This window comes from Pipistrellus kuhlii, unplaced genomic scaffold (assembly GCF_014108245.1).
Source record: "Pipistrellus kuhlii isolate mPipKuh1 unplaced genomic scaffold, mPipKuh1.p scaffold_m20_p_6, whole genome shotgun sequence".
NCBI lineage: Eukaryota > Metazoa > Chordata > Mammalia > Chiroptera > Vespertilionidae > Pipistrellus > Pipistrellus kuhlii.
Genome location: NW_023425562.1, coordinates 44,728,252 through 44,743,023, shown reverse-complemented (window position 1 = coordinate 44,743,023; position 14,772 = coordinate 44,728,252). Strand labels below are relative to the sequence as shown.

The following is a 14,772-nucleotide window of genomic DNA, read 5'->3' as shown; positions in this document are numbered from 1 at the left end:
TCCTCCCCCCTGCCCCAAACATATACTCATATGTCTCACCTGAATGAGAAGGAAAACACCTGCGACTGGGCCACTCTCCATGGCTGGTGACCACATGTCTTGCCAGCGTTGACTCAGTAATCCCTTATTTCTATAACCAATCTTTGACACCCAGGTGGTGCCAGGCTTTCAACCTACGTGGAGTAGGTGCTCCCCCCGTCCCCGCCCCAATCAGCTGCCCCTATAAGTCATTAGGGATAGAGCTTCAATGTCCTCACATTCATGTCTCTCCGTCAGAATTGAATGCTTCTTCAGATGCAGCTTTGCATCCCGAGGCTGAACATCTGTTTAGCATGCCATTTGTCATGCCCTATGTCATGGGTCTTGCTAGGCTGGGGGCCCCTAGAGACCCAAGATAATGTCTTCCTGACTTTGTTTCCCTCCAAGTGACCAACCCAGTGTCTGGTGTGTAGTAGGAACTTGATCATCTTTCCCCTTAATTGAACATCATTGTTTGTGTTTTTTTACATACAACTCTTTCCAATTCTAGAAATGACAGCTAATGCCAATGTTTCACTGCTTCACAAGTGGAAACTGCAAATTTGCACCAAGGTGAGCAAAAATTTCCACAGGGTTGTTTTTCTTCCTTGACATCAGGAAAGCCATGTTTCCTGACAAAATACTATTCTCCCATGTGATGAAAGAATCAGAGAGCTGGAACAGGACTGTGTGGGGGACAAACATTTGTTATTATGACTTTACACAAATCAAAAGGTCTTTTCCAGTCTCTCTAACCCAGGTGGCTTTCAACTGCTCACATAATTCAGGCTTGTGCAACCCCAAAATGTGGTCATTTGGTTGCTTAGCTATTTCACATTCATTTAGTATTTACATAATTTCAAAGGTTCTTATGCATTTAAAAAAAAACTTGATGAAAATCTTAGGTGAAAATGAAATGATAGGCTATATAGGATATCATTTGCTTATTGTTGTGTATGAATAGAAAGGTTTAGAAGCATTATTAGCTACCAATTAGTTGGCAAGAAGATTATAGATAAATTGTTTTCTGATTTATTTATATATTTTTCCTGCTTAATGATATTAAAAGTTAAGATTATTGAGGGCATAAAATGTGCTTGATACAGTTTAAGTGTTCTATAAATATTGACTCTTTGAGTTGGGTTTTTTATTGTCCCCATTTTATAAATGATGAAACTGAGGCACAAAGTTGGGGACTTGCCCAAGGTCCAGAGCAGTAAATGAAAGCAGTAGCTTGACTCTGCAGTCTAATTCCAGAATCCAAACTCTTAACCATTTTGCTATATTCTGTACCGATCATTAGAGACTTTGAAGAATTACTGAGTTTTCATAATTTAGATACTTGTCTGAGCCATGTGACCTTGGTGGAGTCATTTAGCTCCGGAGGAGACTGTAGTAAGGAGTTTAACCCCGCCCACAAAGAGGTTGGACTTTGCCCTGGGCTCCTAGGAGGTGATCCCCATAGGGATGATTTTCTTTAGACTGGGGACTGGCCATGCCAGAAAGACCAATGATGTGATTTATGGTTGGGGTTTTAGGTGACACACAAAGGAGCTGGAGACTGGAGCCTGATATTTACCATGTGAGCTACCAATCAATCATGCCTATGTAATGGAGCCCCAATAAGAACTCTGAACCCCAAAGTTTGGAGGAGCATCCCTTGCTGACAATATGCCATGTGTGTTGTTACCAATTAATGATTCCTGGTCATTGATGTGACTCCATTAGAAGAGGAAACAAAAGCTTTGAATTTGGGAATCCTCCTGGTTTCTGTCTCTTCCTTTAAGGCAGGAGTGGGGGACATCTGGCCTGTGGGCCATATAAGGCCTGGGAAATCATTTGGTCTGGCCTTGCCAAGTCATTTGGGATGACTTAATTAAATGTTTGACCAAATATAGCAGGCTAATTTTTAAGTTGATAATTTTGTATGGTGTATGAATGATGTTATAAATATCCAAATGAAGAACTCTTGGAACCTTGCATACATCATCCTCCCCAAGAGAAATTAGCTCATGTAAAGGCTTAGAACCCACATGTTACCTAGGGCCTTAGTCACAGTATGTTTTTGTGCCTGGGACTGTTTACTTTGCATTACTGCTATGGTATATGGGTTCTGGCAATGGACTGTCCATTTATATGCAGACACTACTAGAACTGTTAACATGGTAGACTGCAATTGTCACATCAACCATCAGCATCTCAGGAAAAAATGCACATGGTGTGTCTCACTCTCTGTTTCTGCTTACTGTACGAATATGTAGCCCTTGTTTCAGTAACTCTTTCTGCAAGTCACGATCACACAGGTCTCTCCCAGCCTCCCTGGGAATCTTCTCCACACAGCAGGTTGAATCTTGCCTGCTCACCTCGCAAGCACTCCATCCAAGGTTAGAAGAGATTTAATTAGAGAGAAAATATAATCTTTCAATCTTTAGATTGCATATCAAGGATCAAAGTCCCCTAAAACTCTCACTAGCTAATTGCAATTTTGCTTAAACTCATTGGCAGTAGGTAAGAAACCAAGATTAGGAAGAATTAATTTAGGTTCTAGACCACATCAATTTCTCTTCTGTTCAGTCCAAGACTTTTGGCCTCTATTTACTTCTTGCATTGTCACAACATGATTCCTTTTCCCCTAAATCTTTCCATCTACAGCAGTTGGGGAACTGGGAATTTCGTTTTGTTTATATTCTTTTACAGCCTAACTATGTCAGGTCCATTTACATGTACTTATCCAAAGGAACAGTTGACATCACCAACATATTTCTTCTTCATTGTAGATTTTTAATTATTTTTTACCATATTTTTCTATTTAGAGAAAATAATCAACAATGTGCCTGCTTATATGTAAAGAAAGGAAGTGAGAGCATTGATGTGTGTAATATGCTCTCTGTAGACCAGTGTGGAAACCTGAAGACTGGAAAAAAACACACCAAGGAAGGCTTAGAAGGGGATTCAACTGTTCTTACTAATTTCTTAATGTTTTAAACCAACAGATTAAAACTGAAAACAGGCTGATGTAGCCCTGGTTGGTGTGGACCAGTGGTTGAGGGTCAACCTATGAACCAGGAGGTCACAGTTCGAGTCCCAGTCAAAGCACATGCCCAGGTTATGAGCTTGATCCCCAGTAGGTGGCATGCAGGAGGCAGCTGATTCTCATTATTGATGTTTCCATCTCTCTTTTCATCTCCCTTCCTCTCTGAAATCAATAAATATATATATATATATATATTTTTTTTAAAGAAAGCAGGCTAATGTGGGGTGGGGGGAACCCATAAAAATAAATTATCTAACAAAACCACTTCAGGAAAAATAAATAAATATATAATGAATAGAAAAGGAACAACTACTTTCAAGTGAGGATGCAGATGGGGAAAGTTTGGGGACAGGAAGTGCCAACTATAGAAAGGGGAGAGGTGAAGACTACAGAAGTCATGGCCTCTTATGCATCGTTCATCAGGTGCTATTAACTAAACAGGGATAACTGTCACATATCCTCTCTGGGAGCAGCAAGACCTCTCTAACCTCTGGAGATGTTCCTCTCAGGTAGAATTTAAAACCAGCACACCTGTGTGGCCCAGGCCTACTTTAGAGGAAGCCCAGGTTACATGAAGACTCCTATAGCTCTGAAGGAAGATGCCAAACTAGGCCATTCAGCAGCCAGTAGTGCCTGGTGACTAATTTATCAGGGCTTGGAGGATTATTTTTGAAGGTATAAATGAATGTCACTCTGTGAGCCCCAGAACACAGCTCACCAAATATGAATCATTGTGCTAATCCAGTGTAGGACTCTGTGTGGTGTGGGATGTATTGCTTGTCTTGGGCCCCAGAGAGAAAGCCTTGATATATTTAAAGCAGGGTGTTTTCAGAGAGAGCAGCAACACTGTGAATTATATGGAAAATGCAAATGAAAAAGCAGTGAAAGTGACCTTGAGTTCTGCAGTTCAAACTAGTTCCCTGTTAGCTAATAGCCATGCTGACTGAGAACATCCGGAGCAGGGGGTACAGATGCTCTGTTTGCCAAACAGAAAACATTAACAACATTGGTTGTACATTGAAACACACTAAGACATGAAAATAAGCATGGGGCAAAGGGGAAAAATTCAGTGAATTTTCCTGAGCTTTTTATTTTTTTATTTTTTAGTGCTACCTCTGTCCTAGCCATTTCTTTTCCAAATATGAGACAAGAAAGAAATTTATAGGAGGATTTTTTAAAGCTGTTTTTGGCCCTATAAGGTTGACAATTTTAATGCAATCCATTCCAGAAACTGCCTGTTGAAATATAAAACTATATGTCATATCTTAGAATAAGACAGTAGCATATTTCATCCTTTGGGGTATAACAGAAATGGAGATGATTAGAGCTTCTGGGGACAGTTCTATTTTACAGGATAGGAAAGGGGAAAATCAAGAAACCCTATGTCTTACAGCTGTGAGTTGTTACTCATCTTTACAAATCTTGGCCTGGGTGTAAATAAAAGGGAAGATTGTCACTGAGTAACTGTCAGCAAGCTACGCTAATTAAGCCCCAACTTCTGACCAATATGGTTCACAAAGTCTTTACTGCTCATAGAACTGAAGTATCATCTATAATTCAGCTAAAAGCTCCCCACATGACCTGAAACCATCCCTAGCTGCCAGCTGAAGTCTCCACCCTCCTCCTCCACCCAGACCTCTAAATTTGACCTATAATTATTTTTTTTTCTGCTTTGAGAATGGGCTCAATTAAGTGCTAGCACCACCTTCATTGTGGCTCCCTGTGTTCCTTGTCCTATGAGGACACTCTTCCCCTCTCTCTGTTGGGTGAAGTCCATGCAACACCCTGCTCACCTTTGGTCAATTTAGGCAAGGTGGGTGACCCTAGCCGGGGAGATTCAACCTGGATTAAAACAGTATCTCAGCCCTGTAGGCGTTCACACTCAGCTCTTTTGCCTTTCAGTGTGAGATAGAAATCAGCTGCCTGGCAGGCCTGGCGTGACAACCTCGTTGATGTCAGCAACAGTTCGTTTTTTCCCCCTAGATGGTCATGATCCTCCTGAAGGGACTGATGACATTCAGAAGCACTGCACTTAGTGGGTTCACCATCTGACTTAGGTCAGAAAAGAAACCCGAATCTGCATCTACTTTTTCATTTATACAAAACCCATTGCTAGAGTTGAGCCAAGAACAAAATCCTAAAAATTAAAAATTAGCCAACATCTTGGAGAAAGTGAACTGTAGAAATGATGCCAAGAATGATAATATCTAGAAAGGGGGTGGCCTCCCTAGCAACAGGCATTAATGCAGGGGTGGGGAACGTCCGGCCTGGGGGCAGTAGAAGGCCTAGGAAATCATTTGGTCTGGCCCTGCGAACGCATTCAGGGTGAGTTAATTCAATGTCTGACCAAATATAGCAGGCTAATTTTAAGTTGATAATTTTGCATGTTAAAAATTTTCATGTTGCCAAGACCGGTTTGGCTCAGTGGATAGAGCATAGGCCTGCAGACTGAAAGATCCCAGGTTCGATTCGGGTCAAGAGCATGTACCTTGGTTGTGGGCACATCCCCAGTAGAGGGTGTGCAAGAGGCAGCTGATCGATAACTCTCTCTCATCGATGTTTCTAACTCTCTATCCCTCTCTCTTCCCTCTGTAAAAAATCAATAAAATATATATTTTTTAAATTTACATGTTATAAATATCCAAATGACCCTTGGCAGAAAAAAGGTTCCCCACCCCTGCAATGGACTGGAGTGGGTTTCGAAGGGCTGTCTGCCTTCCACATTAGCCCAGCCTGGACTTTGTGTCTGACACTCCATTGCCCTCAGACTGCTCCTAGGAAAGTAAGGGGGGTAGGCCCAGAGCAGAACAAGCCAACAAGCTTGGCTCCCAATGCTATCAAGTCATTGTGCCTCTGTGGTGACAGGCAAAGGGGGTTTTATTCCCTGTGCCTTTAGGGAAGAAAATCCTATACTATTGCTACTCATGAATAACCCTCCATAGCCAAAAGAGGAAAAGAGAAATTAGGAGGGGATCCACCAGCAGTTCTAGGTCACTTGCCAGAGTTCCAATAAGTAGACACTAGGAACCAGGAGACTTTGACTATACTCCCTGTTCTGCTTCTGAGAGCTACATGAATTTAGGCCAGAACCTCAAGCCTCAGTTTTTTCATCTATGAAATAGAACTATTACTTTCCTACTTGGGACTACTATGGGACTCACAAGATACCTTTATGTGTCCACATCTTGAAAAGTTCCCTGCAAACAAGAGAAAGATTCATTTTAATTAATGATAGACTATCTTCCCCTCCTTCTTCTTGGTGAGTCTGTGGTTCCAGCCAGCTCCCTGGAGTCAGCATAGTTCATATTCATCTCTCCAGGACCTGCCAGCTCCCAGCAGCTCAGGAATCCAAGTAAACCAGGCAGTTGCTGAGCCAAGAAAGTGTGACTACAGAAAGAACATCTTAGGATATTAACACTCAGAAAACCCTGAGGCAGAAGTCCTCTCTGTAAACTGGTGATGGATTTGGGGACGGAAAAGAAGTGGGGCGGGGGGGGGGGGGGGGGGGAGGAATTACCTTTCTTTTAATTAAAAAACAAAAAAACCTATGTCCTGAAAACCTTCATGTATTTCAAAAGAGGACCCTACTGCTTTCCTTGTATACCTGCTAATTCAACTTCTAACTTTCAACACAGATAAGAAAACAGAACTGTGGTTCATGCAAAAACCAGGTCAACAATTAGCAAGCACAGCCAATTAAGAGCTTCACCCAGCCTGCATTCAGCTACATAATGAGACAGTAAAACCTGAATCTTATGTGGACTTAGATTCACACTCCCAGATCTAAGTATTCCCCTCCCCATCTCTTTATTCATTCTACTGCTGACCTCTGTAGTAAGAACCTGAACTATAGAACCAGGAACTGGGTACTGGAGAGTTCCCCTTCCCTGATAAGTACTTTGAATTGCCTGGTTAGTCAGAAATTAAAAGCAACTTGGAGAGGCTGAGTTCTTTTGAAAAGGATGATGATTCCATGCTTGGATTGGCTACAGATGCTTATGAAAGGATATGATAAGCCCTGGTGGGTGTGGCTCAGTTGGTTGAGCATTTTCCCATATGCTTTGATTCTCAGTCAGGGCATATATCTGGGTTTCAGGCTCAATCCCTGGGTGGGATTGCGGGGTAGGGAAGGGAGATATAGAAAGCAGCCAATCTATGTTACTCTTTCACATCAATGTTTCTCTCACTCTCTCTTCCTCCCTCCCTCCCTTCGTCTCTCTCAAAAATCAATAAAAACACTTTTTTATTTTATTTTATTAAGGATAGGATACAGGATACACATGAGCATCAGAGAGAAGAGCTGTACAGAGCCAGTTCTATGGAAAGGACTTGGAGCTGCTATGTGCTCTCTGAAAGCACCACTCTTTCCCCACCTCCACATGTTCACCAACCAAAAGCTTTCTCAAAAATCTTTGGACTTTTGTGGAGGCTTCATCCTGTAGGCATGATTGACTGTTAACTCCATTCTGGCCCTTCTCTCCTCTCTGGAGAATGGGGGGTGAGGCTGAAAATCTCAAGCTGCTAATCATGTCTTGGTTTCTCTGGTGACCTGCACCCATCCAGGAGCCCACCAAGAGTCATCTCATTAGAACCACAAAAAGACACTTCTGTTTGGCTGGTGTGGCTCAATGATTGAGTGTCGACCTATGAACCAGGAAGTCACAGTTGGATTCCAGATCAGGGCACATGCCCAGTTTTCAGGTTGGATCCCCAGTAGGGGCATGCAGGAAGCAGCTAATCAATGATTCTCTCTCAATAATTTCCATCTCTCTTTCCCTTCCCTTCCTCTCTGAAATCAATAAAAATATAGTTTTAAAAAATAAGATGCTTCTATCATCTAGGCAATTCCAGGGATTTAGGAACTCAGTGTCAGGAACCAGGGGCAAAGACCAAATATTAGAACACAGGATGCACCTAGTGCTCTTATCACTTAGGAAATTACTATGGTTAGGATTCTTCTATCCCAGGAATCAGGGGAGGACACCAATATGTGTTTTTTTCCATTATCTCAAGGCCTATTTATAAGTATCAGGGATTGGGACCTACAAATAGCTTGGCATAGATATAATTTAATTATCTATTCATCTGCAGTTGGACATAGGGATCCTTTTCAGGTTTTGACTATTACCAATAAAACTGCTATGATCATTTGTGTGCAAACCTTTCCCTGTACATAAGCTTTTATTCCTCTTGGGTAAACGCATTTTACACAGTGTTATCTAACTTGACATAGAACTGCCAAGAAGGTTTCCAAGTAATTGCACTGGTTTACCTTCCCAGTAGCAAGTAAGAGAATTCTACTTGTTCCACAGCCTCGCCTAAACCTGGTGTGTATAATGTTAGCCTTTCTCGTTTTAAACTGTTTCAGTGGGCATGTAGTGGTATCTCACTGTGGTTTTTATTTACATTCCCCTGATGACTAATGGTGATGAATATCTTCTCCCTCCACTGCACTCATCCCCCCTTCAGGCCTTCTCTACACTATTTTTCTGTTCATGGGCTATGCATATATGCATATAAATTCATTTGTTAATCTCTTCCCCAGCCCCTCACCCAGCCCTCCAACACCCACACTTCCCTCTAAAATATGTCAGTCTATTGCATGCTTCAATGTGTCTGGATCTTTTTTTTAATATTTTTTTTTATTGATTTTGTACAGAGAGGAAGGGAGACATATAGAGTTAGAAACATTGATGAGAGAGAGTCATCGATCAGCTGCCTCTTGCACACCCCCTACTGGGGATATGCCCGCAACCAAGGTACATGCCCTTGACCGGAATCGAACCCAGGACCCTTCAGTCCCCAAGCCGACGCTCTATCCATTGAGCCAAACTGGTTTCGGCTGGATCTTTTTTGTTCATCAGTTTATTTTGTTCATTAGATTCCACATATAAGTGAGATCATGTGATACTTGTCTTTATCTGACTAGCTTATTTCATTTAGCATAATGCTCTCCAGGTCCATCTATGCTGTCTCAAAGGTCTTCTTGTCATTGTAGCTATCACTTTTTGAAAGCTTTTTGTTTTTCTAACAAGTATGAGCAAAATTATTTTTTAATTTAGGGCTTAGAAAGCTCTGTCAAATAAATGATTCACAAACAACTCAGCAGAGACATTTTCCAATCCAAGACAGAAATTCTGTCTTGAACAGCACTGTGAAAAGAAAAACTTCCAATCAGTGACCAGAGAGCTGGTATTGGCACCTATGCTGGTACTCTTGACTTCTTCCACAATTCCAAACAAGTCACACACATCCTTGGAGCTCCATTTCTTCATTTATAAAATAAGGGGGTTTGTACTAAAGCAACCAAGCTTCCTTCAACTTCCAACATGTAAATAGTTCCTTCTGATAAACAGTTATAATAGCCTCAAAGATCCTTCAAAATATGCCATATTTGAATGCTCAAACAACTTTTTATTATTATTATTCACTGGAGCTCCTGAAGTCTGAAATAAAATATCAAATTCAAGAAAGGTGAAAGAGTTTTCTGTGAGGGATGGCAGATATTAACATGTTCAGATAGTTCTCAGGAGGTTATTCTCTAATGAATAATCTCATATCAGTGTAAACATCGGCCCAGCAGTTACAGCATCTTTTGCAGCCCCATGATTACAGCACACAATAATGCTCATTGCCAAGTCACTTTACACACAATATCCCAAATAACAGCAGCAGCATCTTTCAACATGAGAATAATAGATGAATGTATACAATGCATGAACATGTTCATTTAATATTTTTGTTTGTATGGAATCTCTTCCCTGTGGTAATATTTCTGAATTCTTTCAATAATACTGTCAACTTCCAAAACATTTTAGTAAAATATTCTCCTTCTAAAAGTAAGATTGTTTACCACTCAGATGAGCTAATATATATCTGGAAGGTTAATCCTATCGCACATTTACAGCCATAAATTGATTGTTTTTTCCAAAAGTGGTGATAAGTACATTTGAGATAAACTTGCTCTCAGTTCCCCTTTGTCACAAAGGGCACAGTTGCTAGTGGATAACTCTAGGATCAGGACTGTTTGGCACCACTGGATATTGGTTTTATATGAAACAACTGATCTTTGTAATGATTGGATCCATTATTCTGATATCAAGTCAGAATTACACTACTTCGGGCTAAAGGCCATTTGGCCAATTCTCCTTAGACTTCATTAACGTTAGACTCTAGTCCTCAGAACTTGCCAACTGAAACTACAAAGTTCGATATTATGTGATGATAAAGTGAACGATTCAGAATACATTTTCCTTGATCAGTACATTGGGGATTTGACCTTCTACCATGGCAATTAAAATCACTATCACTTCCTTCTTGAATGCCCTGTCCATGATTTGGGAAAGTCTTTTGAGAGGAATTTAGTCCCTGTCTTTATTTTAGGTTTAAAGAATGGCAAGTGTCACAAAGGGGCAAGACCATACTTCAGTCCTTGAAGGTAAAATTCTCAAAGTATACACATAGATTTTCTCCAAAAAATCCGAGTGATAGTGTTTTCTCCGGGCTCACTTTGATGGTCAATTTAGGTCTAGAATTATTGATTCCCTCACCTTTGTCTCTCTATCACCATAATCCTTATCTCTTCCCCTCCCCCCACATTATACTATGGAAATTTTCAAACACACAGTAAAGTTGAAATAATTTTAGTGAACACACATATACTTACCACCTAGATTATTCAGTGCTATTTTACTCTAGTTGCTTTATCACACATCTATCCTTTTCTTTATACATTCTTCTTATTTTTAAGTATATTTCAAAGTAAATTGAAGATGTTAGTCCATAATTCTCATTTTAACCTTTCTTTTGTCAAGTTTTTGTCAGTTTTTATTGAAGAGATTTTTCCTCTATGGATAATTTTTAAAATGAATTCCAGAGGTAGAAATTTCTGTTCAAACCAATTCAGATACCTCCCCAAAAAAATTTGAGCATATTTTCTCCCCTTTTTCTCTCATCCAAATGAGCTAGATTTGTTTTGCTTCACATTGACATTTGAACACTTAGATTTTCCAAAAACTAGAAAACTGTTATTAAAAGAAAAAAAAGTCCACCATCTGCCCTGGGTATTAAAAATCTATTTATATATCTAAGAACATTCCTTGTCAAACAATAGCATTCTTTTTCTCTCTTTATTAGTTTCCCCCACTTTTGGATACTCCTCATACCACTTCGTTGTCAACATCAATTTTGACATAGAATTAGAGTATGAGAAAAACTCTAGACAGTTAGTTAAGAATTCTGTTTCAATGTGCTACACAAACAAAAACAAAAAAGGTGTCTCTATAGCCTCCTAAAATGCAGGAACAGGGATGAAAGCTAAAAATAGATGTCACCAAGTTTAAGAAAATTAAAAATGGATGGAGCTATGAAACTCATTTAGCCAAACAGAGAAAGCATAAATCCACCTGCCCTGATAGGAGGCAAAGACAGTTTGCTGATGAGAAACAAGTCAATCTGTTCTGCAAAACTCAGGAAAGACTCAAGGCTTGAATGCAGAGGACATGATGGAGACCTGAGGACTAGCTTGGGGCTAAAAACCCGATGGTAATTAAAGATTACATTACCCCAGCCCATCCCCTTCCCTGACCACAGGTGATTACAGATTTATTGTCTCAAGAACATGAATCACAGTGTCTTCTGAAGTGGGTAATACCAAGCACAATGGAAAGAAAGTATGAGGCATGCTTCTGGAAATAGGGGCATTCAGTGAATGTCCATACCACTAATAGTGAAATACCATTCCTCTCATTCTCTGTCACATGCCTATGGCTAGGGATATTTTAGGATTTTATCTCTGGAGAAATCAAGATACCAGAGAGAAAATATTTTTGGATACTGATATTAAGGGCTTCCCCCAAAAAAAGTCCAACTCTCTGTCAAATCATTTTATGTACAGCCCATCTGTCAACAACAAAAATGAAATATATACCACACACATCTATTCTGATCAGCTTTTTATACTCCTCTTCCACATAAATGGAGAGCCACGGATCAGAAGATAACTGCAAATCCATGACAGGAAAGGCAAAGAACAAATGAAGAAGAGCACAGAGTAAACATAAACTAGAGGGAGCAGTGAATGCTTCCCCAAAAAATCTATCATTAATACAGTCAGAAAGATAAGAAAAAAAACAATACTTCCATAACAAAAGAACAAGAAGCTACAAAAAGGAAATAATCAGAAACTAAGAGGGACTACTGATCATATAAAATATGATGCCTGAAATAATAGATTTGATAGAAACAATGGAAAATAAAGAGAAAAAAAATCCCAGAAAGTAGCACACACACAAAAAAATAGAAAATAAGAAAATAAGATAATAAAGTGAGAGTATCAACCCAAAAGTCTAGTATCTAAATAATAAGAGTTCCATAAAGAGAAACCATAGAAAATAGAAAGAAGAAAATTATTAAAAATAATAACATAGGAAATTTTCTTCATACTAAAGATAGAAGGCTAAAGATTGAAAGAGCCCACCAGGTATACAGGACAAGAAAAAAATATCCAATCCACTCATTAAATTTGAGATCATTAAGCTAAAAAGAGGCTAGTAAGTGCTTCCTCAGAGAAAAAAGATTGAGACAAACAGTACAAAAGAAACTGGCCAGCCAGCAGCATGCTCAATGGTTGAGCAACAATCTATGAACCTGGAGGTCATGGTTCGATTCTGATCAGGGCACATGTCCAGGTTGTGGGCTCGGCCCTTAGTGTGGGCATGCTGGAGACAGCCAATCAATGATTCTCTTTCATCATTGATGTTTCTTTCTCTCTCCCTTCCTCTCTGAAATCAATTTTAAAAAAAAATTTTTTTCTTTTTTTAAGGACCTGGGATAGATCTGACTTCTCAGTAGTAACACTGGATATTAGAAGACAATGGGGCAATGACATCAAAATTATGAGGGACAATTATTTCAACCTAGGTTTATATATTTAACCAACAGGACCAGCAACATAATTTGTGAGGCTTAGTGAAAAATAAAAATATGAGGTCCCTCTTGCCTCCATTGGTCTGTGCCGCCACAATGGTGCACATGAATGTCCTGGCTGATGCTCTGAAGAGTATCAACAACGCGGAAAAGAGAGACAAATGCCAGGTTCTTATTAGGCCATCCTCTAAAGCCATCCTCCGGTTTCTGACTGTGATGATGAAGCGTGGTTACAATGGTGAATTTGAAATTATTGTTGACCACAGAGCTGGGAAAATAGTTGTGAACCTCATAGGCAGGTTGAACAAGTGTGGAGTAATCAGTCCCAGATTTGATGTGCAACTCAAAGACCTAGAAAAATGGCAGAACAACTTGCTTTTGTCCCGTCAGTTTGGTTTCACTGTACTGACAACCTCAGTGGGCATCATGGACCATGAAGAAGCAAGATGAAAACACACAGGAGGGAAAATCCTGGGATTCTTTTTCTAGGGATGTAATACATATGTGCAAATATTGTAAAATGCCTCAAAGGACAAAAAAAAAAGGGGATGGGGGTCCCTATTAAAAAATTACAAATATCAATATGGCAGCAACAGAGCATTACACCAAGTGTGGGATCCTCTAAGCAGGAGGCCCCTCATGTACACCTGGGAAGCTGGCCCTGCTAATTAATTACCAATTATGTGCAAGGGTCAAATAAAGATACTTACTGTTTATACTCCCTTACTTCAAGATGTGCTCCTTCAGGATAAGGGAATAAATCAAGAAAGAGGAAGAGAAGACCTAGGAGAGAATGGCAAAAAGCAGTGCCAGGAAAACTAACAGGCACAGCCTAAAGATCAATCAGTCCAGAGTGAAATAGGGAGATGAAGAAGTTCAAAACGGAAGTTGAGGAAATGTGGGAAGAGTGAGCAGATATGAATTTATATAGTATTTAAAATTGCACTTGAATATTTGGAAAAAATTTCAATTTGGAGTATTTGGGAAAAACATGGCAGTAAAACTCAGGGGGGAAAAAAGAACAACTAAAAATTTCAATTTGGAGTATTTGGAAAAAACATAGCAGTAAAACTCAGAAAAAAACACACACAACTAAAAATAACTTCTGGAAGGACAAAAAGTTAAATGAGAAAGGAAAATATACTCATTATGTGTATAACTTCTAGTAGTAAAAATGTCTATTTAGTTTGATAATAATGTGCATTCTTTCTATTGATTTTATCTAATCTTTTTTTTAAATTATATTCAAAAGAAGAGGGATAACAAGTAGAAATATGTAAGAAACAATATCTTTAATGAAATGTAATATTATGTAAAGTAGAAATTTGTAAGAAACAATATTTTTAATATTATGTAAAATGGAAACAATATCTTTAATAATATGTAAAGTTGATCTCAATACATAGATTATAGCATGCTATATATCAAGAAGCATATTATTTATTCATATAAATTGGAACTGGTTGCCTCAGGAGAAAGGATAAGTGTGGGGAGTGGCAAGAGTGAAGCAATGTCCTGATACATTTTCTTATAAGTCTTTAGCACCATTTTTAAAAACTTCATGTTTGTATTCAAACATTTCAAAATGAGCATTGTTATTATCCAAAACCAAAAACAAACCAAAAACAACAACAAAAACTAAAAGCCATCTTTCCCTTTTTTTCTTCTCATTCTCCTTTATTCTAGGACAGCACATTGGCTTAAATTGTTATGGCCTTTGCAACTGATCAAAGTCAGCATCTAACTTTTGTTTCCTTAGATTAAATTAAAAAGACAGTCTGATCAGGGGAGCA

General features: G+C 39.2%; 1 protein-coding gene across 1 annotated transcript; it reads left to right on the top strand.

Annotated features, from left to right (window-relative positions):
- Window positions 1–13,065: 13,065 nt before the first annotated feature.
- On the top strand, window positions 13,066–13,492 carry LOC118707997 (40S ribosomal protein S15a-like). The gene has a single exon (XM_036418874.2). The coding sequence runs from the start codon at window positions 13,076–13,078 to the stop codon at window positions 13,427–13,429; it is 354 nt and encodes a 117-aa protein (XP_036274767.1). The 5' UTR covers window positions 13,066–13,075; the 3' UTR covers window positions 13,430–13,492.
- The last annotated feature ends 1,280 nt before the right edge of the window (window positions 13,493–14,772 follow it).